This window comes from Passer domesticus, chromosome 2 (genome assembly GCF_036417665.1).
Source record: "Passer domesticus isolate bPasDom1 chromosome 2, bPasDom1.hap1, whole genome shotgun sequence".
In the NCBI taxonomy this organism is placed as follows: Eukaryota; Metazoa; Chordata; class Aves; order Passeriformes; family Passeridae; genus Passer; species Passer domesticus.
The window spans coordinates 101,611,881-101,638,779 of NC_087475.1; the positions used below are offsets into that span (position 1 = coordinate 101,611,881).

Here is a 26,899-nt window from a genome sequence, read left to right on the forward strand (position 1 = left end):
TGGAACTACATGACATTGAACTGTAAAACCCTTCACCCTGCTGGTGTGAGGCAATGAAGAGAAGCACCTCTTCTGTAGTTTTCTACAGTTAGGGAGACGGTGTGTGTGAACCTTTCAAACATTCCTCCTGGATTTGCTTGCTAGACACAGGAAGCTCTTCAGGCCTTTAGTGTCAGGGAAAGGTACTGGAAGGAGGAAGGCACCTGTTCCTTACATGTCCCATTAGCTTGTGAAATTTTCATTTTGTGTCCGTGCTTGCTCTCTGTGCTGGCAAAAGCTGCAACAGAGCAGCCTCCAGTCCAACACCAGTGCTCTCAATGTGCCTCTAAGTAGCTCCAAAAATAACCGAGAAAAATGCTACCAGCAAATCTGCTTTGCATCTACTACACTCCCAGAAAACACTGTCAATGTTGAAAAATTTAAAAGCAAGGCCAGGATCATGAAATCTGTTGGGGCATACAGCTGGACAGAATGCTCTTCTTCCTTCACTAACTTTATGATTTCATGAGTGACTTTGGCATGTTCTCTATCAAGAGTTCACAATTTAGCTGGGTAAGGTGGTGTCGTTTGGTAGATTTATTATAATAAACATTGACATTTATATAAGGAATGTAGCTTCCTTACTACTGGAAAAAGGCCATAATTTGCACAACCTTTTAATTCCATGAATAGAAAACTACTGAATTTGACTCACAGAAGTAAGTTTCAAAACCTGTTGCATGATCACCTACACATTAGTATTCAAATCACCACTTTCCAGGAACCTAAAAGAACACAGTCCTCCAGTCTAGAGCTGGTCAACAGATCAATAGGAAGTGATACAAGAAACATGATTTTCCAACAACATAACACCTGGCACAGTCTTAATCACTAGCAGCATCAAACAGCAATATTAATCCACCAAAAATTCAACGTTTTACACAGTAGCCTGCATCCAGGAATCAACGATGGAGGAGAATATAAAGTGCCTTTTAAATAAGGGAATGTGTATTTGCCACCATCATATATACATCTTGCGCTCATTTAGATTTGGTTAAACCAAGAAGATCCCCGAGTTATGCAATAAAGCAGGCTTTTCAACTAAATTACAAATAAATAGATAGTAAAACCATTGTCACTGAAGGTAACTGTTAAACTTGCTTGAAAGCTTTAAAAACACCACAAAAAGTCAGTAGCTGTAAAGGACAAAAATTCAAGCCATAAAAATTAAGAAGATTGTCACCAAGAACTCCGTGGCTACATCAAATTTTCAACTGTAATAATCTGAGAAACAAAAGGATTTGGGCTCTGAATTAAATATAGTGGATGTTCCGCATTTGTCTTGCTCTTCTGGCTTCTAATCTAAGCTGCCTGGCTCTCTCTTTAGCAGCTAGTTCTGCTGCTTCTTTTTCTTCTCTCTTCCTTCTCAGCCAGCTGTGGGGAGAGAAAGAGGACCAGAAGTACTGGCAGTTGTAATTTCAAGTTTTACATTATCCATTCAAAGGAGATTTGCCCCCCCCACTTAACTGGAGCCCACCATGTCTTGTAGGGTGAAGCTGGGTGTTATGGCTAAGACAGTCTAAAAGCCAGCCATACCCAAACACAGGAAGCATTACTTTCCCACCCCAATTTTCGTGTTTCTGTACCCACCTTCACCTCCCCACTTTTGTTAAACTGGATTAGCTTTATGCTCTATTCATGGACTGAATCAACCCAAGGTTGCTCCAGAACAGGCAACAAGGAAAAGATCCCTTTTTCAGCAAAAGTAATTCACTCTTTTCAGCTCAGGTTCTGACAAATAATTTCACAGCAGTGAACAAACAACATCAAGGAACTGACGTATTTTTGTTAGGGTGTAAGTTTAAAAGGGCATATTCATGGAGAAAAAAGCCCCTCCAAAACAATGAGGACTTCAATATCAAAGATGTACCATAAGATAGATACAATTTTGAGATGACAGACTACAGAAGTTTCAAATGTGGTCCCTTAGGAATGACCCTACTCACTCTCTAAAAGCTCTGTCGCAATCCTCTGGGCTTGGAAAAAAGGCTACTTCCTCAGTTTGGCGTCTCAAGACTTCTATCCGTCTTTCTCTCACATACTGTTGGTGCTTTTTTTTAAGCCATGACTGGTAGGCTTCTTCTGGATCCCTGTGCACCTCCTAATTAATAAAAAAGACATGTGTACACAAGGGTTATTGGTAACTAACCTTTATAATAATCATATTATAATAGGGGTTTTTTTGTATTCTTCCAGCATCTCCCCTCCATGAAACATACTTTATAAACACACTAGAGCATATGCTAATCTGGCATAGAATATATACATGAGCAAGCATTCAAAGCACCATGTTTAAAAAAGTACTGAATTTAGCTTTTCAAGCCCATTGCTTTAAGGCAGAAGAACAGCATCTGAATCTCCAGGTTTTGATCAGATCATGCTTAGTAACAACTTCTGATGGTAAGGAACATACTCCAAAGAGTCTTCTGGCTGCTTGTTCACTCAGAGCTCAATCAAGGCTTTCCCCTGGTATATGGCAGCATCACTGTAACCCCTGTGATTTATAGCTGAGTTCATGTGTGCTGCTTCTACACATTGCAAGCCACTCTGCTAGATCAATCATAAATCTGTAAGTCTACCTCTTCACTGAAAACAATGTAACAAGAATATATCCCATTGCTGTAAAACTTCATACATTTAGCTAAGAAGTCAGGTTTAGAATTTGGCTTTCCTATTTAACAAGAGCACTACAAATCCCAGTTCCACATTAGGGAGACCTTACTTTGATGCTCAGCTCTTCCATCTGTTTTGCACGACGAATTCGCTTTTCTTGTTGTACCTGTTCTCTCTTCTTTTGTAACCAAGCTTTAAAAACCATTTCACTCTGTCGTCTCCTCATTTCTTCTAGTTCCCTTTTCTTTTCTTCTTCCTTAAGTGGAAGGAAAACTGAATAAACTCAGTTTTTAAGAGAATTATCTTATTCTGCAGAGACTGTTGCAGGCAATAAATAAGCCATTTGAATTGCATGAGAGACATACTAAAATACAGATGAAACAAGAATACTCAAAGATTGCATCACAGCTGATACAACATTTAGGAAGAAATTGTTTGGAGTGCTTCTGTTTGTGATATATTCAGACACTTTTAGTCTAATCCTTTTTGTGATTACCTTTATTTCCATGACACCTCTCGACTCAGAGACATTCAAATATCATCAGGTGAAAACTCTGCCCCATATCTCTGGTTAGCTTAGAATCACTTTAAATTGATATATTTTAAAAATAAATCCAGCTCTCAGGCTTGATGGATCACTAAACCCTAATGGATATTTAACAACACATGGACTGCAGGCACCATCTTATAAAAAAGAACCTTTTTCGGACATGAAGTTGCAGTATATTTACTTAAGGAGTATTAATAGCTTCAGGCTTTTTTCAAGTGTACAAAATGAACTGATATTTACACAATTGAGAAAAGTTTCTTTTACTTATTAATTACATTTCAGCTAATGATAAGTATGTACGAGGAGGAGAAAAATTTTCAATTAATGCTTCAGAAAGCTGATTAGGACACTTTTACCAGGATTTACTCGCTTTGACACAAAAGCTACAATCCGTACTCATTTCAATACTTCGAGAAATCTAATCTTGCAATTAGATGATGTTCCTCCCACCTACACACAACTTCCTTATATCCTCCAAAGTTACCATTTCTAATTTACTGGAACGAAAGAAACTCCACCAAAATAAAGCAGAAAGATTCTAGTAATGTCAAGAAATGTTTAATGCCTGCAAAATCCATCACAGAATGGAAGAATTCCATTCCAGAATGAAGAAATAAGGTAACACATCCTTACTTTTCCATAAGTCAGCCAACAAAGAAAGAAATTTAGCACGCACTGTTAGGAAAATAACCTTCCTTCCACTCACTACCCTACCTCTTACATTAAATAATAGAGCATGGTTTCAAGAGATCTAGTCTTATATGCACAAAGAAAACACTTCAATTGCTCATCAGATTTCATACCCCTCATTACTAAGCTGAGCCTCAGCAACCTTTTCAAATAAAGCAGGCTAGAGCTGTTTCCACAGATAGAAAGTAACCTTGGAAGCTACTTAGCCAGCTTAATCAGTACATCATGGCGCAGAAAAATGGCAGATGCTTCATGCTCCTTTTATAGAGCAACACACATAGCAATTTACCTTTTTGTAATTGTATCATCATAATGCAAAAAGAAGAAAAAAAAATCACCATTTTTGAACTCTCTGATAAAAAATTTCTGAAGTCCTCATTACAGCTGTCAGAGGCTGACTCTCTATTATATTTTTTTCTGTGTGAGGAGCTGAGAAAGAATTAAAATGGTTCTTACAGTCGCTCTGCTGTGTACATATTATATTATGACTGAACACTCTCCCATATGATAATTGCCCAATCCATACTTGTTGCGTACCCAAATGTGCCCCAGCCTTACTGTGGTTAATGTAAACTTCCTGCACTGCAGTATAATATGTGCAGATATGACACCATGTGCTACATTCCATAAACTGTGGGACTGTGAGAGAACCTAGGTAGAGAGAAAGTCATGAAGCAAAAACAGTAAGAAAACTATAACAGAAGAAGGCCCATTTAAGAAGGATATATTAAATAAATACTTCATTTCTCCTCTGAGCAAGGCATGGTCATATGCCACTCTGAGAAAGGAGCTTTGAGAGAGTCTATATAAACGCCAGAGAATTACTGTTATTATTATGATTGCTGTTGTTGTTATTATTATCATTATATTATTACTATTATTACTATGTTGTTATTACAACTATTATTGCTGCCTCTTTTATCAAGGAAGAAGGGTGTAAATACCCCGAGCCCATGGTCTTTGTGGAGGGGGGGAATAGGATGGTCACTGTCATTTACTTTTCTCTATTTATTTACCTCTCTCTTCAGTCTTTCTTTCCTTAGTTCTATCTGCCTCCTTAATTCTTTTTGTCTGGGAGTAAGACTGTAAGTAGAGCTTTTCACAGGTATGTTTGCAGACTCAGTCTTCTGTTTTCCCAGATCTTTTGCACCATTCAAAGCAGAATCTGGCTGCTGCTTAGAGTCAGATGGAGGCATTTCTTTCGCTTGAAAGGTAGTAGGCAAAGAACCGAAGAGTTCTGAAGTCTGTTGGGTTTCGGTATCTGTAAAAGAAACACTTATTGGGGCCAAAATGCCCTGACTTTCAATATCACATAAACTTAAGAGTTCAAACTTTTCATCTTTTTTGACTAGAAATTTACCATTTGTCTTCTCCTTACCTAAGCCAGCATGTTCTGAAAGTGATTTGTTTTTCTGTCCCTTGTCGTCAGAAATATTCAGCTGAGACAGTCCATCTGAAACGTCTCCTCTTGCAAGGTCAGTTCTACCAACTTCAGCACCTCTTGGAGGAGGAGCTTGAAGATTCACTTCATCCTCAAATTTTAATTTCCGTTCTCTGTTTTCATTCACAGGAGCCTGATTTTCCAGCTCTTTGTTGGCTTCTTCAATCTTTTCCAAGACATAACGCTTTATTTCTTCATCGTCTCCCTCATCCAGTTCCTGCTCATTTTCCAGCCTAGATTCCTGGATAGAGCTTTCTCTCTCAGCATCAGATTCATGGTCCTCCTGTTCAATATGTGACCCGGATTGCAAATATTTTTCATTAGAGTATATCACTTTCACATTTACATCTGCCTCTGAAAGCTGATCTAGATTTTCTTTCATTTCTTCATTGTCTTCCTGAAAGTTGTCTGCAGTTTTAACAATTTTTGCTTCAACATCCTCTTCCTTTTCTTCAAGATTCTAAAAAAAATTAAAATAAACTAGTCTTTTCTCTCAACAAAGAACAGTTATCAAAGAAAGAGTGTCATGGTTTGGCCCGGAAATGTGTTTCTGGAAAAGTCTAAGTCGGGCCAATCAGTGGCCAAATTCAAAATTGGCATGTGATGTGGCCACTGAGGATCTGGATATGCCTCTGAGAACACACAGGGGTTAAAAGCAGGAGATTCCCAGAGAACTTCCTCTTTGGGAATCCGGCTAGAGTCTGGCCTCTCCCCTGCCCAGCTGTGTCTGGGTGGGGGAGGAGGAGGCCATGATGGGGAGGAGGCCGGGAGCCCCAAAAGGTGCAGAGGTGGAGGAGAACATGCAGGGGTGGAACAGACTTGGGATGTCTGGGCAGCCCCCCCGGAGAGAGGGACAGAAATTGTGCTGGCAGTTCAGCCGGCCAGAGTCGAGAGAGGTGCCCAGCAGCTGTGGGAGTCCTTGGGCAGGCAGAAGTGAAAATTTTAACCCCTTTTTAGACTAATAGAAACCTTACAAATACTGAATCCTCCTGAATCAGGATGAGGTGAGAGAGAGAGATGAGAGATGAAATGGGCAAGCGTGAGGAAAGCTGGAAGAGGAGAGAAGAGTCCTGAATGGAAGAGATGATGGAGTGGCCTTGAGCTGGACTCTTTCTTGTATAGCCATGGACAGGCCTGTGTTTATTCCCTGTGACCCAGAGACTGTATTTAAGGGGAGGCAACACCAGGGAGTCAAGAGTGAAGCAGCGGCGTGAACAGAAGTAGCTGAGGAAGGTGTGAGATGCCCTCTGTCTCCATGGAGAGGAAGATCTCTGCTCATCATCACCTCGGCTCCAGGGGGTGAAATATGGGGGGGACTGGTGTCCCGAAGTTGAAACTCTTCATGAAGCCCCTCGGCCCCAGGGGGTGAAATTTGGGGGGGACTGGTGTCCCAAAGTTGAGAGACTGCTGTTTCTGGAAGTGAGTGGAGCATCTTTAAACGGGGAACCCTAAAAGCAGTCCTGGCCCATGTCCACTGGTGAGAGCACTGGACATGGGGGGGGAGAAGTCACGAGGGCCGATGGTCTCTGGGCGGGGCCATGAGTGACACGGAAGCACAGGAGGTTTTAATTGTGTTTCCAGGGGAAGCCTATGAGGCAAGGGGAGACTCCTCTCTCCCTGATGGATTTGAGGGTTGATAATTTGAGGGGTGGTGAATCTGTGGAAAAAAAGGGAGGGGGAGGAGGAAGGTATCTGGAAGGTTTTTATTTTTAGCTTGGTATGTGTTCCTTTTTAGATTTGTAATAAATAAAGTGCTGTGGTTTTTTTCCCTCCATCCCCGAATGGGAGCCTGCTTTGTTCTGTTCCCGGGTCACATCTCACAGCAACCCTTTTGGAAATATACCCTTCATGGGGGCCCTGGCATTGTGCCAGGGTCAAACCATAACAAAGAGGAAAGAAACAATGAGAGAGAAGAGCAGTACAAACTATCTGCATTCTAAACCAGGTTGTCAAATAGTAACTAACAGCTTTTTTGGCACTAACAAGTCTCTTCATTTTCTTCATGTTTACATTCACACAAAGTTTCACTAACTGGTAAAGTGATTAGTGACAGCATAAAACCACAATGAGTGTTATACAAACACTTAAAGGAGTACAGAAGTACTTTTGAAAAAAAGTAACATTTTCAATGAACACTGAATATTCTGCTTTATGCATATTAGAACCAAAATAACCAGTTTGTTGAAATGTTTTCCATTATAATTTCAAATAACCTTCCTTGTCAAATTTCAGTGAATGCATCTACACATTTCAAGCAATACTGAATTTATGCCTATGATTCCAAATATTACTCAATTTTGTCTTCTAAATAACACAACTAGCATTTAATATAACAAATACCTCTTTTTCACCAAGGTTTTGTTTTTCTTCTTCATCAGTTAGGCATTCAGTGTCTTTTTCAAAATCATCCTCATATTCTGCATTTTCTGTTGAATCACCCACATCTGCTTGATCTTCCTTTTGATCAGGATCTCTTTGAGCTTCCTTTTCACTCATTTTGGTGATGTATTAGAGTAATACTACAAAAAGGAGAGGGAATAAAATGTTTTCAAACTCTAGTGACAAACAAATACTGATATCTCTTGTGACACCCACATCAAACTTGTGAGCAATATTAATACAAGCATGTTAGACAGTGCCACAGCACCTCAGGACTAAGGATCACCAATGGCTCATAAATATGAATGGTTTGGCCTTTCTAGCTCTGGCTACTGGGAGAAGGTTTGAGTTATAGCAAATCAAGGTGATTTAATGTCTTCGACAGAGGTTAAACTCATGATCTCTTAACAGTTAGCCTTGTGCTTGGACAAAGAGACCACTATTTTATGTTAGGTTGAAGTGCTACAAACTTCTTGCTTGTATCTTACCTTGTTTGTATCTTATTTTGTTTAAATGCTCTGTAACTTTAAATACTCATTAACCTGTTAATCAGGCTGGATATAATCATGCTCATGACAAAACTGAAGATGAGCCACTATAATGACTGAATCTTTTAAAAAATATTTGTACTGCATAACACACAGGTGCCACCAACTCCTGAAGGACTGCTTAAATTCCAGGGCCTGGTGCTCCAGGCTGCCTGCTGCCCCTCAGTTCAGCTCACTCAGTACAAGGCATCAAACACACAAAAGTTTAAAGATGTGGACACACTCACGAGCCTAGAGACCTGATTCTGCTCTGTTTATAGCTTCAGCCCCTCATAATTCCTTCAATAATTGATTACTTTTTACAAAAGCAGCACAGAAGAAGAAAATATCAATTATTCAAAAGTTCCTGCTCTTTTTGCACTATCTGCTGTAGGCTGGAAGGTGCCACTTCTACATGCCTCTAGGAGGATTAATCAGTGTCATTTTCAATATACCAAAGATCATTACTGTTGTGACAGAACAAGGAGTAATGGGTACAAATTGAAAGAGGGGAATTTTAGGTTAGATAACAGGAAGAAATTCTTTGCTATTTTGGTGCTAAGGCACTGGAACAGGTTTCCCAGGGAGATTGTGGCTGCCCTGTTCCTGAAAACCTTCAAGACCAGGATGGATGGTGCTTTGAGCAACCTGGTCTAGTGGAAGGCGTCCCTGCCCATGGCAAGAAGGTCACAATTTTATGAGGTCCATTCTAACCCCTTAACATTCTATGATATGAAGTGGCAAGACAATATGGGGTGTAAGAGAGAGCTCCAACTCTGGATGGCCCTAGAACAGAAAGACAGCTCTTGCTGTGTGACCATCCTGCCCTTCCAGACAAGAATCACAGAACCAGAGAATCAACAAAGGTTGCACCTGGACTTTCAAATCTGTCTACACGTTTTGTAAAAACTCTTTCATGCAGCAGATGTTGCTTAAATTCTTCCAAGCTTTTTTTCTGATGAGCATCTCTGAGTTCTCAGTTACTTATTCTCAGGAACACCAGCTCTGCTCCTCAGAACTCAGTATTTCACGCTGGTAAAGAGCAATGTTCTTTTAAGCCTCAAAGCTTAGTCAAGATTTGTTTTAGAATGGTAATAAAGCTGGGCATTCTTTGCTGCAAAATTGTACAGAAACTTTTAAAAGCTCTTAATTTTCTCAGATCCATATGTTGTTCAAGAAAACCTGGCAGTTTTTTAACTTCTTTATAGCTACCACTTGCCACTGGAATCACTCATTCACACTAGATTTCTCAGAATTTAAATTTTAAGACCTCACTCAGAATGTTGCCTTGGCTTTCCATAATACTCATGTTTTTCCTGCACTACTTCATATGACATGTAATGATTTTTGCTGTGAAATGCCCCTTCCTTAACAAGTATCCTTGGTTTGGGTGATGACATACCTGGGATCTTAATGGAGATTATTTTGCTCTGGTGCATATTCAGCACAAAACAACTGTTACTCTGTGATTTCATTATAATGATAAGCAGATGCAAAAGCTGCACAGATGAATTGTGCATTTAAAAAAACATGTTCACATCAGTCTGTGGCACTCAATACAAACACATTGAACATGCTGTTTAATTCATTTAGGTGAAGTGTAATAATGGGGAGCAGCATACAAATCAGCTTTTCCTGTTTTAAGATAAAGTAGCCATTGCTGAAGAGTAAACTTCCAATTCAATTACTTGTTTCATAGAATCATAGAATGTTAAGGGGTTGGAATGGACCTTAACATCATCTAGTCCCACCTCCCCCTGCCATGGGCAGGAACACCTCCCACTAGACCAGGTTGCTCAAAGCCCCATCCAGCCTGTCCTTGGACACTTTCCAGGATGGGGCATCCACCATCTCCCTGGTCAATCTGTTCCAGTGTCTCAACACCCTCACAGTAAAGAATTTCTTCCTTATATCTAACCTAGACTTCCCCTCTTTCAAGTCTCCACTCATTTCACCTTGTCCTGCCTCTGCAGTTCCTGACAAGGAGTCCCTCTCCAGCTTCCCTATGGGTCCCTTCAGGTACTGGAAGGTTGTAATGAGGTTTCCACACAATCTCCTCTTCTCCAGGCTGAACAGCCCCAACCTTCCCAGCCTGTCTCCACAGGGAAGGTGTTCCTGTCCTCTTACCAACCTTGTGGCCTCCTCTGGACTCGCTCCAACAGTTCCACGTCCTTCTTATGCCATGTCCTTCTGGTGCCTTGGGGGCACCAGAAAATCCTGAATCAGCCCCTATTCTATTTTGGATATTATGAAATAAAGTGATTCAGCATTAAGAGGGACCGAAAGTATTCAGGAAATCTCAAATCTTCATTTACACCTGCTTCTGTTCTACTTGGGATGTGTCTGTGGGGGGTGTGCGCTGTGACCATTTGTTCTGCACGCTTAGTAACATCTCTACGCGGTTACACTCAGGCAGAGTCACAACAAAAGGCGAGACAGAGCGACGGATTTCTGTCGCTTTGTCCTTCGGCACTAAAACACACACACACATACACGCAGACCCACGAACACGAGCTCCACGAGGCGGGTGGGGAACGTCCTCACCAGCATTCCCTGCTCCCCTGGGACACGCCAGGCGCCGCCGTTCCGTGCCGGGGACGAGGAGCCGCCGCCGCCGGGAGTTGCGGTTGCCGTGGCAGCGGCGGGGCCGCTCAGGGCCACGGCGGCTCCCGAGGGACAAACGCCGCCTCCCGCAGACCCTGGCGCCCGCGAGCAGGCCGGGCCGCGCCGCTCTGTTGCCATGGTGACGGGCCTCCCCGCCGGGTTCCCGGCCTCTCCCCTGTTCCGTGTGGCACAATTCCACCTAAGGCCTGGAAACTCTGGGGAAGCAGAGCGCTGACGGGAGCGGGGCACACACACCCCACCAGGAGAAGGACAGCTCTCCCCGTCCAGCCGAAAGCCCTCTTTGTTGCTGTCAAATTATGCACTCCTCAGGGAGCAGCCTTGGTTTGTGTGTTGTATTATTCATCATGCTCCGGCTGGCAATGAGCAATCGGATCAGCCCAAGAGTGTCAGTGTCAGAATGTGGGCTTTTGTTAGACACAGAATCACAGAACTGTTTGGGTTGGAACAGGATCTTGAAGCTCCAACCCCCTTGCCATAGGAAGGGACAACTTCCACGAGACCAGGCTGCTCAGAACCCCATGCCAACCAGGGTTGGGACATCCACAGCTTCTCTGGACAACCTGTTCCAGCGTCTCACCACTAAAGAAGACAGCACTGAATCTCCAGAGGCACACGTCTCTGTGTTAACCACACACTGTTCCTTGAACTCGGAAATGAAAAAAAAAAACAAACCAAACCAAACAAACAAAAAAACCCTCCAAAACAAACAAACAAACAACCAAACAAACAACCAAACAGGAATGCCCTGAATTAATTCCCTTCTGAGGGAAAAAAAAAAAAAAAAACCACAACCAAAAAAAAACCACCCACCCTGATTTACCTGCGGAGCCAGGAGGGCTGGCAGAGGGAGAAGGATCAGACTCCTCAGTGGAACTAGAGGGAGGTGGCAGGTTGCAGTCTCACCAGGGAGAACCAAACACCCCACTGGTAATGGATGCTGTGCCCCTGAGGCCAGCAGGTCCCCAAAGAGTTGTGTGACCACCAGACTCCCCACAGAGCTCACTGCAAGGGCAAGCAGCTGTCAGCAGCCATTCAGGGTGATAAAGTTCACTCAGCATCACAAAATGCTTCCCAGCACTGAATTTTGGGAGATGACCCTCCTCAGCTCTTCTACCAGCTGGGGCTGCGGTAGCATGGATCCCTCTGGGGGGAAGGAGGGAGAGAGTGAGGGAGGGAGTTCTCACTGGCAGCACTGACATGGTGCCCATCACACTGTCATGGCCCCAAGATCTGGATACACTGGCCTGGCAAAGCGAAGAATGACTGTCTACAAGGCCATACACCTCAGAGGGCAGCACCTCCCCTGTACTAAAGGGTTAATGCTAATGAAAGAAAATACAAGCAGAAAACAGCCATAAAGTCAGAGCTTTGGTAACTCTCAGAGTAACTCAAGTAGGGTCACCCTTTCACTCAAAGTCCCATGGAACAGAAAAGCTGAACCCCTTCAAGGTGAGGTTCACAAGTTCTCTGAAGACATCTGTCATCATAGGCCACATGCCATAGGAGGAGGCTGGACTCCATGACCTCAGGGTTTCTGCTCATCTTAGACCATACAGTGAAAAAGAAAACCAGGTTTTGACATTGGTTCTAGTGGTCTGGCAGGCTCCCTTACACTTACCAGAGATAGTGCTCAGTTACCAGCTTGGCAATAGTTCCTGTTGTACCTGGCAAAATTTCAACCAGTGACCTCACCCAGGGCACGCAGTTGTCCCACCCTTGAAGGCAATGTGCTGAATTTCTGATTTTCCACATTTCATTTTGACAAGTTCATAGCAGTCTAAAATACAGAGAATTGCATACAATACCAAGGCTTTCTGCTCTGCTTTTATTATAAGACCATCATTCATCTTAAAAGCCAGTGCTATCCTTTTAATTCACAAGAGATGCTTTATGCAACTAATTACAAATCAGTGTGATTAAGACAAGGATTAGACCCTATTGTTGGGAAGTCAAGCTGTGATGTTTGAGAATAATAACGTAATGATTTAAGTCAATCAAAATTGATCAATGCATTATTAACCCATATGTCATTAAATGCTGGTTTTCAGATGTTCTCACGTGTGAGGAAGCTGCAGAGCATGGCTACAAAAAATGCAACGAAAACAGCAGTAAAGCAGTGCAGGGCTCCAAGGACAGACCCCCAGCATGTTGGCTGCTGTTTTCCTTGTCACTAATGCATCAGACACTGTTCAGGGAACAGATTCATGGACAGTGAGTGAGTGCGTTTTGCAGAGAAAGGCTGCGTAACACCTCCAGAGCAACATTAAACAAGCACCTTAACACCTTTTTTATATAGTGTAGGAAACAGTTGATACTGTCAAAAGCCACTGGTAACAGGGTTCAGAGCATCCAGTCTCCTGCCCCTTCCATAGCCAAAGTCCCTCTTTCCTTCCCAGTACTTAGCTACAATCACACTGATAAAGAAAACACAACCGCTTCCACACAGAGACCTTCCCTTTCCCTGAGAGCACTGCCAGAGCAGTCGGCTATGTCACACATGCACACAGCCACACCAGGGGCTGAGTGCAACCCTGCCTTGCCCTGGCGGACTCTCACAGCCACTGCTAGCCCAGGGGAGAGCAGCGGGTGCTGCTCCTGAAACAGCAGTCTCTCGCAGCTCTTACTATTTCTTGCTTTTTGGACAGAACAAGCCCAGCACCCAGTCCCTTGCTGTAGCAGTAATCCCAGGAACTACACCTCATCCTACCAGCATCACAGCAAGCCCAGTGCAGGACAGAGATTCAGTTGAAACACTCACCTCCAGCAGCCCCCAGCATCAACTGGAACAAAGAAACAGCCCCAGCGTCCCAGACAGCCAGCCGCGTGTAGTGTTTATCTCATCTCCACCAAACGGCACTGCGTGCTAGATCTCCAGCGCAGAAATTCTGCTCCTTCACAGCAGCTGTGTGCCCCTTTCAGCTCTCTCAGCTGTCCATGATGTGGCAGGATTCGATGGGAGGAGCAAGGACTGCCACAATTCACGTGGACTTGCTTCACTTGCAAGAGGGAGCAGCCTTTCACCAGCACCAGATGAGAAACACTTGAACCCACCTTAAGGGTAATGCTTTACCTGTATGTCCTATTACTTATATTCCTGACATATGCAGAGATTTTAATCCCTGACTCTGTCAAGAAAGTAACCCCTCCACAGCTGACTCCGGTATTCAGCCAGGGAAGACAGATGAATGAAATTCAGAACAGACCTGACATGTGAACAATCATTCAGCAATAAAGCTCTGAAGGAAGCATATGTAAGAAAGCCTGCCCTTCCCCTCTCCTCCCCAGAACACCCCTTTTCTTTTGTTTTTGGTGCTGTGCACAGGCTTGTTGGGCTACTACCCACACAAACCACTGTGCCCTCCAGCCTCGCCTGTACTATGAGGTACAAGCCATATCTTCTAGAAACACGGCACAGGAGTCTTCCAAGGCAGGGTGTGCCAGCATGGGGGGCTTACAGCATTTTTCCTTTAAGGCGTCAATTTTGTAATTAGGTCAATGTAAATAGAAAGGTCCTCCTGCATGGCAACCCTACACCTGCTTTCCCGTACTGTCACCCCCAATTAGACAGGAGCACCCTCACCAGGGCTACCCTGCACTGGTGAGTGATGATCTCCCTCTGCAGACCAGTCTGCACTGAAATTAGAGTGGTGCTTCTGGACTGCTCAGCAGTTAAGAATCCCCAATACAAGACACTCACACAGTTATACAAACCTACACAAGCCAGCCAGCAACTATCAGCTTCTTGAAGCCTTACTTCTTTTTTGTTCAAAAAAATAGTTTTGTTCTAAATTGTTTTTCTCTTTGTTACAAAGATGCTCAGAACAACCTGCAGCAGTAGTGTGATGGATCGGCAGGGAATCAAAAGAGAGAAAAAATATTTTCCACACAGGATAGCTCAGAGTATTTTTATTTAACAAAAATACCTGTTTAATTAGAAACCAACAACATCCACATGGTTACAGATTTTCCTAGGCATGACTGTTAACTCTGCATACAGCTCCTATCATCATCACCACAGCAACAGCAGAGCTCAGAACCTGAATGACATCTAGGTGTGGCTTCCATACCTTGTGGGCCTGAAGACATACACAACGCAACAAGCCTTTCTATTGTAGTTGCCACAGTTTCATTGCTTCGGTGCAAAAATCACTGATATTGCTCTAAGTCATTCGTTAATTTGTGACTTGCTTTTAAAATAACTGGGCTGTTCCCCATCAAAGATTTTATCTCTGTATGAAAAGTATGATTAAAATTGAGCTGCTCCTTTTGGTCACTTGACAGGAGTGCTGTGCACCCATTCCCCCTGCTTTGTTCTAACTGCCATCAGACCAAGGACAGACTATCCCTGTCCCAGGACAGCTCATCAGATAGCATTTCATGGCTTCAGATTTTTTTTTAAAAACAAAAAACCATAGAGAAAGGAATATATACATGGGTAGCTTCAAGTTTAGATTTCAGGATAAGGCAGTTAAGTTTACATGTGTAAATGCCAGTGCAGCTGAGCCCCTCTTTAGTGGGCTGTTTGAAGAGGCAGCATGCAGAAAGAAAAGTTTCTGGGGAGTGGGCTCCCCTGAGCAGCTGGCCTGGAAGGGCTCCCTGGATCCCAGGCAGCAGATGCCAAAAACATTAATCATGCACCTTGTGTAGTAAAGGCTGAGGCTCACAGCAAGTGATGGGAAATATCCCAGTCAGGAGGAAAATACCTTCCCAACCCCAATACTCTGAAATCTCCCTGGCACTAAAAGCAGGTGATGAACCAAAGATGTTTATTCAGCTGATAGAAGAAAGAAGCTCTAATGAACACACAGAGAAGGCACAAAGGGAAAGGCTGCATTGCACCTTCTCCCTTGCTAGCTCTCCTGTACACTTAAACTGACTACAGCCTGCAGAGAAACAGGCACAGAACCTGCACAGAACCTTACACAACCTGCACAGAAAATAGGCATTTATTGTTGTGCGGGTCATGCTGCCTGAGTATCCAGGTGCCCAAGCCCAGGACAACTCTGTAAAACTCCTTCTCACTGTTGAAGCAATTTGGAAAAAATAAATTGTTTTTAAAAACCGATGTGAGGCAAGTCCCAGATTGTTTAAACTGGACAAAACAAAAAAATTTCCCACTCTAAACATTCATTGTTCTGCTCATGTGGAAAGGAGAGGCAGAACTAGTGGACAGACACCTACCAGAAGCAAAAAGGCATTTTAAAATAACAGTGGAAAAATGACAAACCATAAATAATCATTTTTCAAAGCCTCAGGCAGTCATTCTGCTAACTACCATAATTGAAGGTGTCAATTTAATCAACAGAGTCACAATTCTCTAAGGGCACAAAGAACAGCTTAAAATCCTGCGAGTTACCTTCCTTCTCAGTGCTATGCTAACACACACCACCCCTGAAACAGTCCAACCCATGGGTTGTGAGGCAATAATTCCTGTAATCATAGGAACCTGCAGCCCTAAGGTACAAAGTTATCCAAGGGTATCTTGGATTAGCATTTTGCCTATTTCAACTCCCTCTAAGTTTCCCTTCCAGTTACAGTCCTTCCTGGGCACAGGCCTTTGTGGAACAAGTAGTGCTGCTGACAGTCCATCCACAAGTGCCACAAATTGCCCCAGCACACAGTTAAGTTTTAGGGGAAGCACCATGATCAGCTAAGGTAAACCTCTGGCAGCAGGTATGACATACAGGAACAGGAGAAACAGTACAAGCTCCTCAAGGAAGCATGTGCATATTCAGAAACATAAGTGTACCAGTCCTCAAAACAGAGCATCCAGCATCACAGAGCAGCTTCACTGAGTGCCACAATGCAGAGCACAGTCCTCAGGCCACCTCCTATCCTAGGCCTGGGGCTCTCCACAGAGGTCTCTTAGTGTGCCCTCATTTCTGCCCTGTAGCAGCACCTCATGACAGAGAGCAGCAGTTGACCAGACAATCACAAAACTGTCTGCAGATGGACAGTGTTAGACTAAAATCTCCCAAAGTTCTCATTCTCTGAGAAAACTTACTGTTCTTTGCTGCACATCCCATACATGCAACAGAAGAACAAAAGGCATTTTAGAAAGAAGATATTTGTTCTTACTTACGTAAGAGCTAATATATTTACCTTCTAAAATGTGCTACTAATATAGTATAAATATGGATCATATACCATTAAGGTGATTGCCTTGGGAAGAAAAGGCAGAGATTAAAAACAGACCTATATCTTCATATGTAGTCACCAAGAGTCTTTGCTTAGTGCACTACTGGCTTTCAGGAGATCTGCTTTGTGCCTGCTCTTGTCTTCTGTAAGCTCCCACAATATTGCAGATGCCACTGACCAAGAACACCAGTGAGATGGCCGCAAAGTAAGAGGCATAAATCATGAACTGCAGAAAAGAAGAAAAGAAAATAAAAAGAAGTGGTTAAACTAAGCAGTTTCCAGATTAATAGGAATGTTAATAAAATAAATTAGTTCCCTTCCACTTCTAAAATATCAGGATTCAGTGGTTATTTCTCTGTCAAATCCTTGACCCAGAAACAGGTAGCTGAGCAGCTTTACAGCTTGGTTTATCTTCCTGCTTTCCCCACTTCCCATCGATAAACATAAGAGCATCTATCGTACCTGGGTGAAGATATCCAAGCCAAGCCCACTGGCATCCACAACAATCACAGTGAGGAGAGTCTGAAGTGCTAAGGCAATGAAAGTATTGACCCCAAACACCAGGGCATACCGCTCCACACTGAGATTTGTAGCAATCTGGAACCTGGAAAGAAAGGGACGACCAGAAACATAAGGGAAAGAGCAGAGGAATGCATGAATGGCAGGAACGTTTCTGGACAGAACAACTATGCATCTTGAGAAGTTACATTGACTGGTTTCGTATTTTCCACAGCTAAATTACCTTGCATAGATAGTGTCCTTTTCTAAATAGGATCACAATGGACTAACTTGGAAGCTAGAAGACACCCACAGACACAGGCAACCCCTTTTTTTTAAAGCAAAAAAACAACACAACCCACCACTAAGGGAGCTCTGTGGATTTCAGTGTCACTGAAGCAGCCCTGCTGTCTGATGTAAAGGATCTTGTCAACTGAGAAGATGCAATGCAGTCTGACCCCAGAGAGCAGCTGGCAATCTCAAAGCTTCAGTCTGTTGCTGTGTGGCCCATAACCTTTTGCATCCTTCTAACCAGAACTCCCTTTGCTGTTGCCAGTTTGAGCATCACCCCCCCTTCTTGTGCTTGAGCTGTCTTGGAGTTATTTTGTGCTTCAAAACCAGCTATGTTTTACTCCCCAAAGTGACAAATAACATTGAAGTAGTTTTCCTACAGGTTAGGGTAAGTTTATGCTTCAATTCAGGCAAAGCACTGTCCTTTCCTCATCTGTTAACACTTCACTCCAGCCATGTTTATGAAAAACAACCCCCTAGCAATCAGCCCTATCCAATATTTAGAAGTAGTCACTTCAGTGCCACAAGACTTTCAAGCTTGGGCACACTGCCAGCCAAATATATCCATGCCTCAGTTTCCAACCTGAATCACAACACAAACCCGTGCAACAGACTCTTGTTACAGGAAGGGCACTGCTTTCACACCAGCTGTAACCTTGAGAGCAGTTTACGTTACAGAGATACTCACGTTGCTATTGTGATTAGCATCATGTAGATGATTCTGAAGATGACATAGGATGCATAGCACACCCAGATGTTACGAACAGTGTCCATGACATACACAGCAGCAGCAATAAGAAAGGAGAACAGGGCAAGTGCCACTTCACCCCACTTTGCCCAGGATGTTTTTATGTGACCCACAACAACGACTGCAACAGCTCCTGTGAGGGGAAGGAAAGCATAAATCTTAGTAATTACAGTTGGAGCAATTTGGAGATGGTGCATTGGGAGCTCTACAGCCCCTAACAGCCAAACATGAATGAAGTGGAGGGCACAAATGGGAACACCTCAGCAGCTATCTTTCCTGACCCCTCCCTCACCTAGAACGCTGCTGTAAACTCCTATTTACTTTTACAGAAACAGGAAAAAAAATATACATAGGTCAATGCTGACTGCCTCTAAAGTCTCCTCTCTTACTCCAGAAGGATGACAGCTCCAGGCCTCAGACCACTGCCACTCACTCCTCTGTGCATGACTGTGGAAGTGTTGTCAATAATTAGGCAATTTCTGTTGAGAAATGCAAACCCTGGCTCTCAAAAGCACTCATCTAATTATTTAGTGGTGCTTTAGCAGAGGGTAGGAGGGACAAAGGCACTACTCACTTTAATGCACAGCTGTTAGGGCTCTCTCCTAGGAAGCAGAAAAACCTACATTTACTATCATCTACATACTGGGCTGTAAGATCAAGTAAGACAAGGAGTCCAAATCCACATCTCCTGGGATGCAGCCTAATCACAGGTTGTAATCATGAACTATCGATTGTGCAAGAACAATCCTTTACAAACCAGACAGGTTTGTAACTGGCTGGATTTTGTGAAGGGGGGATGGGGATAAAAGACAAATCTTAGGATGGGAAAGCAGGTGGTATTTCATGCAATTCAATGAGCAGACAAGGTGTGTTTCATGCACTATCATAGTTGCAACTACTGAGAAGTCTAAATACATATTCATTAATAGAAAATTCTCATTCCAAGTAGGCCTTGTTCTGCAAATAAGCCAAATAGCAACCAACAGCATAATGGCTGTACACAGCAAACCAGACAAACTGCATACTGACAAAGGGAGGTTTACAGGACATCTCTGAAAAACAGGATTGTGTTCAGCAGTAGGCCACTGCACAAAAGTGCTGCAGTGCACTAAGTTCTTTGTACCCCTTAGCTGACATGCTGTCTTAGAAAACCTTCAAGCACACCAAGACTCCTCATGCACCACCAGTTTGCCTAAGCCTTCAATCCTGTCAGACCTTACATCAGTCTTGCAGACTGGTGAAGAAGGGCACTATGCCAATGGAAAGGATTTCTTTTCCCCCATTAAAATCTGACTAACATCTTGTTCTTTGAAAGTCTGGCTCCTCCAGTAGCAAAACTCTGAAATGCAAAAAGAAGCTCAGTCTTAGAGCATTCTTCCTACTGTCTCAGCAATTCTGAAATTTGAGAACAGACATGAGGATCTCATGTCAATTCACGAAATGGTAATCTTCCTATGTGCCAGTGTTGTATCAGCCTGACACCCAATTAAGATATTCAGTCTCTGTCCTTCAATGAGACACATTCAACTGCTCAGTGGTTTCACAACCCAACCTGATAAAGGATTGCCACATTCCGAAGAAGGTGCAGGGATGCAACCTAATAGTCAGCTGATCTCCCTAGAAGAAGTACTAATTCTCTTTCCCAGGACAGGGAGCCGACAGCTACGAGTCACCATGCCAACTTAAACCCTTCTGCAGGGCAGGGACGGCAATAGCATCTTATGTAAAGGTTGCCAAACATTGCTCATAACTGAGCACAGAATGACCAAGAGCAATGAAAATGGCAAATCAGATGTGGGACACAGCAGGAGAGATTTCTGATACACGGAGAAGAGCCAACAGCATGTTCTTCTGTAAGTCTGATGCCTCACTGAATAAAGTTGAGTGCAATTCAGATTATCCACCTTCAAAAGGCAGATTTGGTGCAAAGATAGGCACATTGTGTTCTTGCAGAATTAAGGAAGAGAACAAAGAGCTTAACTTTACCAAAGAACACCTGGCTTGTCTGGCCCAGAGCAAAGATTTTGTGCTAAAATACAATCTTGACATGACATCAGAGATAAATAAAGAGCTCATTAATAAGTTCAAACTGTAAATCAGAAGTTAGAGCATTTGCACTAGTGCCTAGGAAGTCAGGTCACTGCATGCTCATTCTTAATGAGTGTCCAGTCCTGTCACACACTTCAAGCTTTTAGTTGTGACTATTAATTCATTAAACTTTGCTTCTTTCAATCAATTAATCTCTATCAGCTGGAAGGATTCTGTCTTTTGAGCAGTTCAGGCTAATTTGCCTGAAAACATCACCCAAAATGATTCAACAATTTATAAAAATACTTGAGGAAAAAAAAGTCAAAATGGGAAACTAAAAACTTCAGTCTCACAAGAGTTTAGGTCCATTGTTCACAGGCCTTTTTAAAAAGGACCTTGTTATCAAAGGTGTTCATTATAAGGTTTGAAAAATACCCTTCTCCCCTTTCTTAAAATGTTTTAAATTGTGCTGCTATTAGGCCACATTATGGGTCTTCTTTTCCTTGATATCAATTCTTCCCCGACTGGGACAAAGGTAGGATGGTAGAGGAAGCAAATCCAAACAAGAAGTAAGAGCCACAGGCTCATGCTAGAGTGGAGAAACAGTGTACAACAGCAAGCTACTTAAGGGCAGGTTTAGCACACCAAGGACTGAATAGACAAAGTCATCAAGTTGCCAACAGTTTCAAACCCAACTAGCAATGCGTTGTGCACCAACTTCTGAAACTATAAACCAGCCACAGCTTCCTACTGAACTTCAAGAAGGGGCTGAGCACACCCAAGGAAGCACTAATAATTTGTGTACCTTGGTTTCTTTTTCCCCCGAGTAGGTGATGTCCACAGCAGATGATGGAATATCAAAGAAAAGAGACATGCTGCAGCAATATCTAGAAAACCTCTCCAAGGCTATGTAAAACCAAATGCACAGGACCCCATGTCTGACTCTGAGTGGCTAAAACAAACATAGCCCCACTTGGCTGCCATGGTGAACAGCCCAGAGCACACAGTCAGCCACATGCCTGGAGCCTTGTGCCAAGTATTTGAGAATGAAGATTGCCTTGGGAGGTTCCTCTAAACACCTACTGGATTACAAGAATCAGGGCTGCTTCAACAACTAACTCACACTGAGCACCCTACCTGTGCGTGTCAGGGAAGACTCACCCCAAATGCCAGGGTTTACCTATCCTGCATGCTTGGTGAAATGCACGGCACTTCCAAATCATGTTCTAGTGACCTTGAAGGAGACAAGACATTTCTCACAGCAGAGGAGGAGCTAAGCTGGAAGCTTACCCAGGAGTGTCGAGGCTGCCTCCACAGCACCATTGTAGATGTCCGCGCTGTGAGAAGGCAGCACCATCTCCCACAGGCCCTGAGCGTAGTTGATGACCTGAAAGTAGCCACAGGTGGACAGTGCCCACCACACAGACCAGCACAGCATAGTCCTAGAGGAGTAGCACTGCAGGAAGTCCTGCCAGAGGTCTTTGAGCACCTTTGCGATGTCTACTTTCTGCTTCTGCGTAGACTGGAGAAGGAAGGAGAGAAATGTTAAGTCTTTTTTTATGAACACTTCACACTGCTTCACAAAATTGCCCCTTTCAGGTGGTCTGATCACTGGTGAGTGACAACACCACTCTTGGACACAAACCCCCACAGAGTAATGAATAAAAAGCTTTCCCATCCCACTGTCTGTGCCAAACAGGGCCGTACCCTTACACGCAGAGGAAGGGTTCAGTCCCAAGCACCTCCCCATCTGTGGCTCTCCCCAGCAGACAGCAGGGACTGCCACATGTTATGTGAGCAACTGAAGGATACCACAGAAGACACACCAGAGAACAGGACACAATATCCACTTAGACAAGACAGGATCAGAAGCCAGTCTTTTACATCATAAAGACAAAAAGTGTCACTAAGACTTTTAAGTCCTGATTGAAATTCAACCAAATTTTGTAGCACTATATCTGTCCCCAAATAAGTTGATTTTCTTTAGAGAAGGCATTGGGAGTTCATAAATACTCAAAGAAGCTATTGCATTACCACACACTCTACCCCTGTTAAAGCTCACCAGCGCTTCAAGAAGGTGAGAGATGTTACCTGGGAATCTAAAGGGAAACTACTTCCACCAAACACTGCTATTGCAAATGGCAGGACCTGCACATACAAGTGCCCTGACATATGGCAGGAGATAAAAAATGAAGCTTTCCACTCTGAATCTTTCTAGAAAGAGCATGCAAAGGGGCAGACCCTTAAAAATAATTGAAAATAGATAATTTCTAGCAACAGAGGATGACAGTAATCAAAATTGGTTTTTACATACAGTTTGTTACAGTCCTGTTCTTTACCACTTTATGTCAATAGCAGCAGAGGAAAAGAGCATGTCTTTACTTTGTAGACAAAAGCTCTTGGTTACATTTGCTGCATACACACATGTACAGACATAGTGTAGACTCTGTAGGGCACGACCCTTCTAGTCTGAGTAGGAAGGGTAGTTACTTAATGTGAGACTGGGCAGAGCCCCAAGGCCCACCCAGCACCTCAGGCCCCTGTGAACTTGGATTCCCTGCAGGAAAACACACAGCATTGTCACAGGACTGAGCTATTGCACATTGTGCTGTCACATGCCCAGTTTCAGAGTGGTTTCCAGAAAGCAGCAGCAACTGAGCACTTGACATTATGCCTTCTCCCTGGGGGAATCATGCAGTGTGTTCCTGAGCAAGACTATTTTTCATGAGCAATAAAACTAATTTCAAAAGGTTTCCACTAAAACCCCAAAAGACCACAGCTTGAAACCTGTCCTGAACTTCCTTTCTTCCACCCCTTCAATTGCCACTGATTTCTAAGCATCTTTATTAAGCACCACACAGTCCCACAGGTACCTTGCATACCTCTTGCTCTGCACGTGGATACCATTCCTCCAAAACACAACAGAACAACTTGGGAAGAAGGGAGCTTGTGGCAATGTGACTTTACACATAAGTCCCACACAGACGATTTTACACAAAGCACAAGTTAAGGCACAGGAAAACAAGAGAAGGGAATGGTCACACACAATGCAAAAACTGATTTGACTGCTCAGCCCCAAGTGAGTGTCTGGTAAGACAGAAAGGCACACCTGCCCTGTCCTGGCAGTGCCTCTTCAGTACAGTTATTCCTACAGCCATCCATGTTTGCGAAATATGCTATTAGCTCAGCAAGAACGACAATCATCACACTCCAGTGCTTCTCAGACTTTAGCACCTGGTGTAAGTGACCTCAGGGGAGTTAGGCAGGTGTACTCCCTCCTTTTCTAAACTTTTCTCCACTACTTTGGTACTACATGTACTCTCACAGGAGAGGAGCAAGGTAAACAAAAGGGATGGATAAGTTATATGTTTACGGCACAGAATTCGTCTTAACAAATACCCTTCAACATGCAAGCATAGCTTGGGTAAAAATATCCTTGGTCACACAAGATTGTGCTGGAGGGGGCAGGATTAAGTCTCTGGAATGTTAATACACTTAATTCCCAGCTATAGCTGGAGAAGCAGAAAGCAGCCATGGATGCTGCCTCCCCCAAGCCAGCTAACTGTGGCTTACTTTCTAAGAAATACCCACTGCTGACTAACCCAGCAGCTGCACTTACCTTCTGGCTTGTCCTCAGGAGCACGGCCTCCTTCTGTCTGAGGAGCAAGGCTGGCCTCTCCCCAGGGCCTCAAATCCCCCTGCCAGGAATCTCCATATATTTGCATTTCCTGGAGCAGTGTGGCCAGCAGGGACCTGCCCAGCAGACAACTACACACTCAGACTGGACCCCAAAACTGGAGGCTGTTCACCCATGGTGGGTCTCAGCGTGTCCCTCCACCAAGCAAGGAAGGGTCCCTGCACTTGTTTCCATACAAATGGCTTTGCCAAGTTACACAGCCCACAAAAGCCACAAGTCAGGGGACTACCTTGGCATTCTCAGGGGTTGCATTAAGCTGATATCATGTAGATGTGCTTCCTGCAATTTCTCCACATTCTGTCCTTCTATTACTAATCAATGTCTGCTTCCAAGTGCCCCCAAGAACTACTGCAGTTTCCTTCCCAGAGCAGCTTCCTTCCAGGATCATACGATAAACCCCAATTATTACACAGCATATTGCAGCACAACTCACGCAACAGTTGGAGTAACAATGCCAAAATCTGAGTACAAGAAGAATCGCCTCTTCTCTGCAAATCACTGGGTGCATCCAGAAGCACACACAGAGTTTGGACATATGCTCAATGTTTAGTGTCCCAGAGATGTCCCCTGCATTGTATCACGGGATGGCAATTTGATGCCCAGAGCATTCAGACTGCAGCCTTGGTGAGACATGAAGAGCAATTTCACAAAAACTAAGGAGCAGCCTACCATGCTCAAACAGCAAACGGATACCAGTAATAATTCTCCCTGTGCCACAAATAAGAGGGATATGTAAAGGGAAGCTTTCCTGCTGTTAGATATTACACCTCTACTGCTAGGTATGTATATGTACCGCATGTATGACAACCACACCATACTATGGCATCTTCTACTCATGTAAACTCAGGGCACAACTCACCTGTTTCTCTGCTGAATGACCCTCCCCATTTAAGGGAACTTTTGTCTCATCCTCCCAGCCAGGTGCCCTCTGCACATCGGGATGATCTTGGACAGCTGCTCCATTTTTACAGTCCATGACCTTCATTTCACAACTAAGCCGCTGACTTGAGAGGTGGTGAAAGAAAAGGCTTTTTTGTGGCATGGGCAGGAACCACGCCGTGGCAAAGGCAATGGATATGCTGGTTAAGGAAACAACGTTCAAGCTGAAGAGGGACCATCCCGCCACTGACACAAGGACCTGCCCAGACACCGAGCCCACTGTGTAGCCCACCAGGGTGGCACTTCGGCAGTAGCTGGTGACCTGCTGGTACAGGTTGATATCGACGACACTGTAGATGTAGGAATAATAGGCGATGTCGGTGGCAGTCCCCATCCCGTAGAAGAACTCAAGGAACTGGAAAGCCCACAGCCCCTGGGCGTACAGCAGCATGAACCAGGTGACGATGAGGCTCAGGCCCTGCAGCAGGACCACAGGTTTGTACCGCAGGTAGTCCGTGGCCAGGAACACGGGGAAGAGCAGCGCCAGGTAGGAGTAAGTCCACACCGGGTAAATCTCGTTGAACACCTGCGGGAAGGAAAAGACGGCGGTAACCGCCGGCACTCCCGTGCTGCGAACAAAGCACAGACACACAGACACAGACAAACACACACTCCGCGGAGAGGCGGGGGGGAGCTTGGGAGGGAGGAAGGCACCCGGAAGGACGCGGTACCTGGGTCTCGGAAAGGTTCTTGTGCCCCAACAAGTATCGAGTGAGGAAGGGCTCCGACGGCCGCACGCTGCAGAAGAAGCCGTAGGCGCAGAGCAGCGCCGTGGGCAGCGCCCAGCCGCAGGCGCTGCCGCTGGCAGCCCGGGAGGAGCGCCGCGACGGCCGCCTCCCGTGCGAGTCCGCCATGCCGGGCCGGGCCGGGCCGGGCCGGGCCGGGCCGAGGGCGCTCCGGGGCAGAGGCGCTCCCGGGGCCGCAGGCGCCGGTGGCGGGCGCGTCCCGGTCACCTCCCGAGACGGGACTCCGGCCCGCGGCCCTGCGCCCCACGCTCATTGGCCGGCGCGCGGGGGGCGGGGCCACACGCCGCACTCGGATTGGGCAGGCCGCCCAGTGGGCGGGGCCAGCAGCCGCGCGCGCGGGAGGGGCGGGGCAGGAGCGGGTCCCGCGGGCCGCCCGCCCGGAGTTCCTCGCGCCGCCGTTCCTGCGGGGCGGGCGCGCGCCTTCCTGAGGGACCTGCTCCCACAGGGATCCTGCCAGCTGTGCCCTGCTTGCTCGAGCCTTCCTGCCCCGGACGCGTGCGGCCGCTGCCCCCTGCCGCTTTCTTCTCTTTCGCGAGATAGGAGCTTTAATCACTTCTATGGTTTAATAAAGCACCACCTTGTCCATCCAGAAGAAATATTAGATAAGTGGGGAAAATAAAACTACTACATTCATTATCTAAAGTTTTGCCAAGTACTACTGTTCCTAGAGCTTAGCCAATCCTCTGAACTATTTGCTGGTTTTCTCTTCAATGTATTCCCTTCCACCTAACTTGATTTGCCTTTCCCTTTGTGCCACTCCCTTGATCTCCATGACATTGCTATCACTCCGAGGGCTTCCTACTTTATACCTACAGTTTGTTCTCCAAACTGGCTGTTGCCAGAGACAATTCAGACTAGGGGTCAGGCCTCCCACCTGTGCAATTGCATATCCTGCCTCCTAGGCATCTGGATATACAGAGTTGGGTGGAAAAGAAAAGTTTTCTCAGCCC

The 26,899-nt window shown here is 44.6% G+C and overlaps 1 protein-coding gene and 1 long non-coding RNA gene across 4 annotated transcripts; one reads left to right on the plus strand and one right to left on the minus strand.

Moving 5' to 3' along the window:
* Positions 1-1,237: 1,237 nt before the first annotated feature.
* Positions 1,238-26,166, minus strand: SLC19A2 (solute carrier family 19 member 2). Of its 3 annotated transcripts, none has more exons than XM_064410079.1 (7): positions 25,875-26,166; positions 25,124-25,729; positions 21,858-22,089; positions 18,480-18,672; positions 17,465-17,606; positions 17,060-17,228; positions 7,673-7,852 (listed from the first exon to the last, which is right to left on the minus strand). In XM_064410079.1, exons 1-6 carry the CDS (start codon positions 26,055-26,057, stop codon positions 17,103-17,105), a joined length of 1,482 nt encoding a protein of 493 aa, XP_064266149.1. In that variant the 5' UTR covers positions 26,058-26,166; the 3' UTR covers positions 7,673-7,852; positions 17,060-17,102. The 3 variants fall into 3 exon arrangements, with proteins under 3 accessions (XP_064266151.1, XP_064266149.1, XP_064266150.1); XM_064410080.1 differs by lacking the exon at positions 7,673-7,852 and adding an exon at positions 14,756-14,940; XM_064410081.1 differs by lacking the exons at positions 17,060-17,228; positions 17,465-17,606; positions 18,480-18,672; ... (1 more) ...; positions 25,124-25,729; positions 25,875-26,166 and adding exons at positions 1,238-1,413; positions 1,986-2,140; positions 2,762-2,908; positions 4,909-5,793; positions 10,784-10,924 and having other exon boundaries at positions 7,674-7,852.
* LOC135294596 (uncharacterized) lies at positions 11,081-25,534 on the plus strand. Its single transcript, XR_010356682.1, has 2 exons — positions 11,081-13,922; positions 21,398-25,534. It is a non-coding gene; the product is annotated as an uncharacterized LOC135294596 (long non-coding RNA).
* Positions 26,167-26,899: the final 733 nt, after the last annotated feature.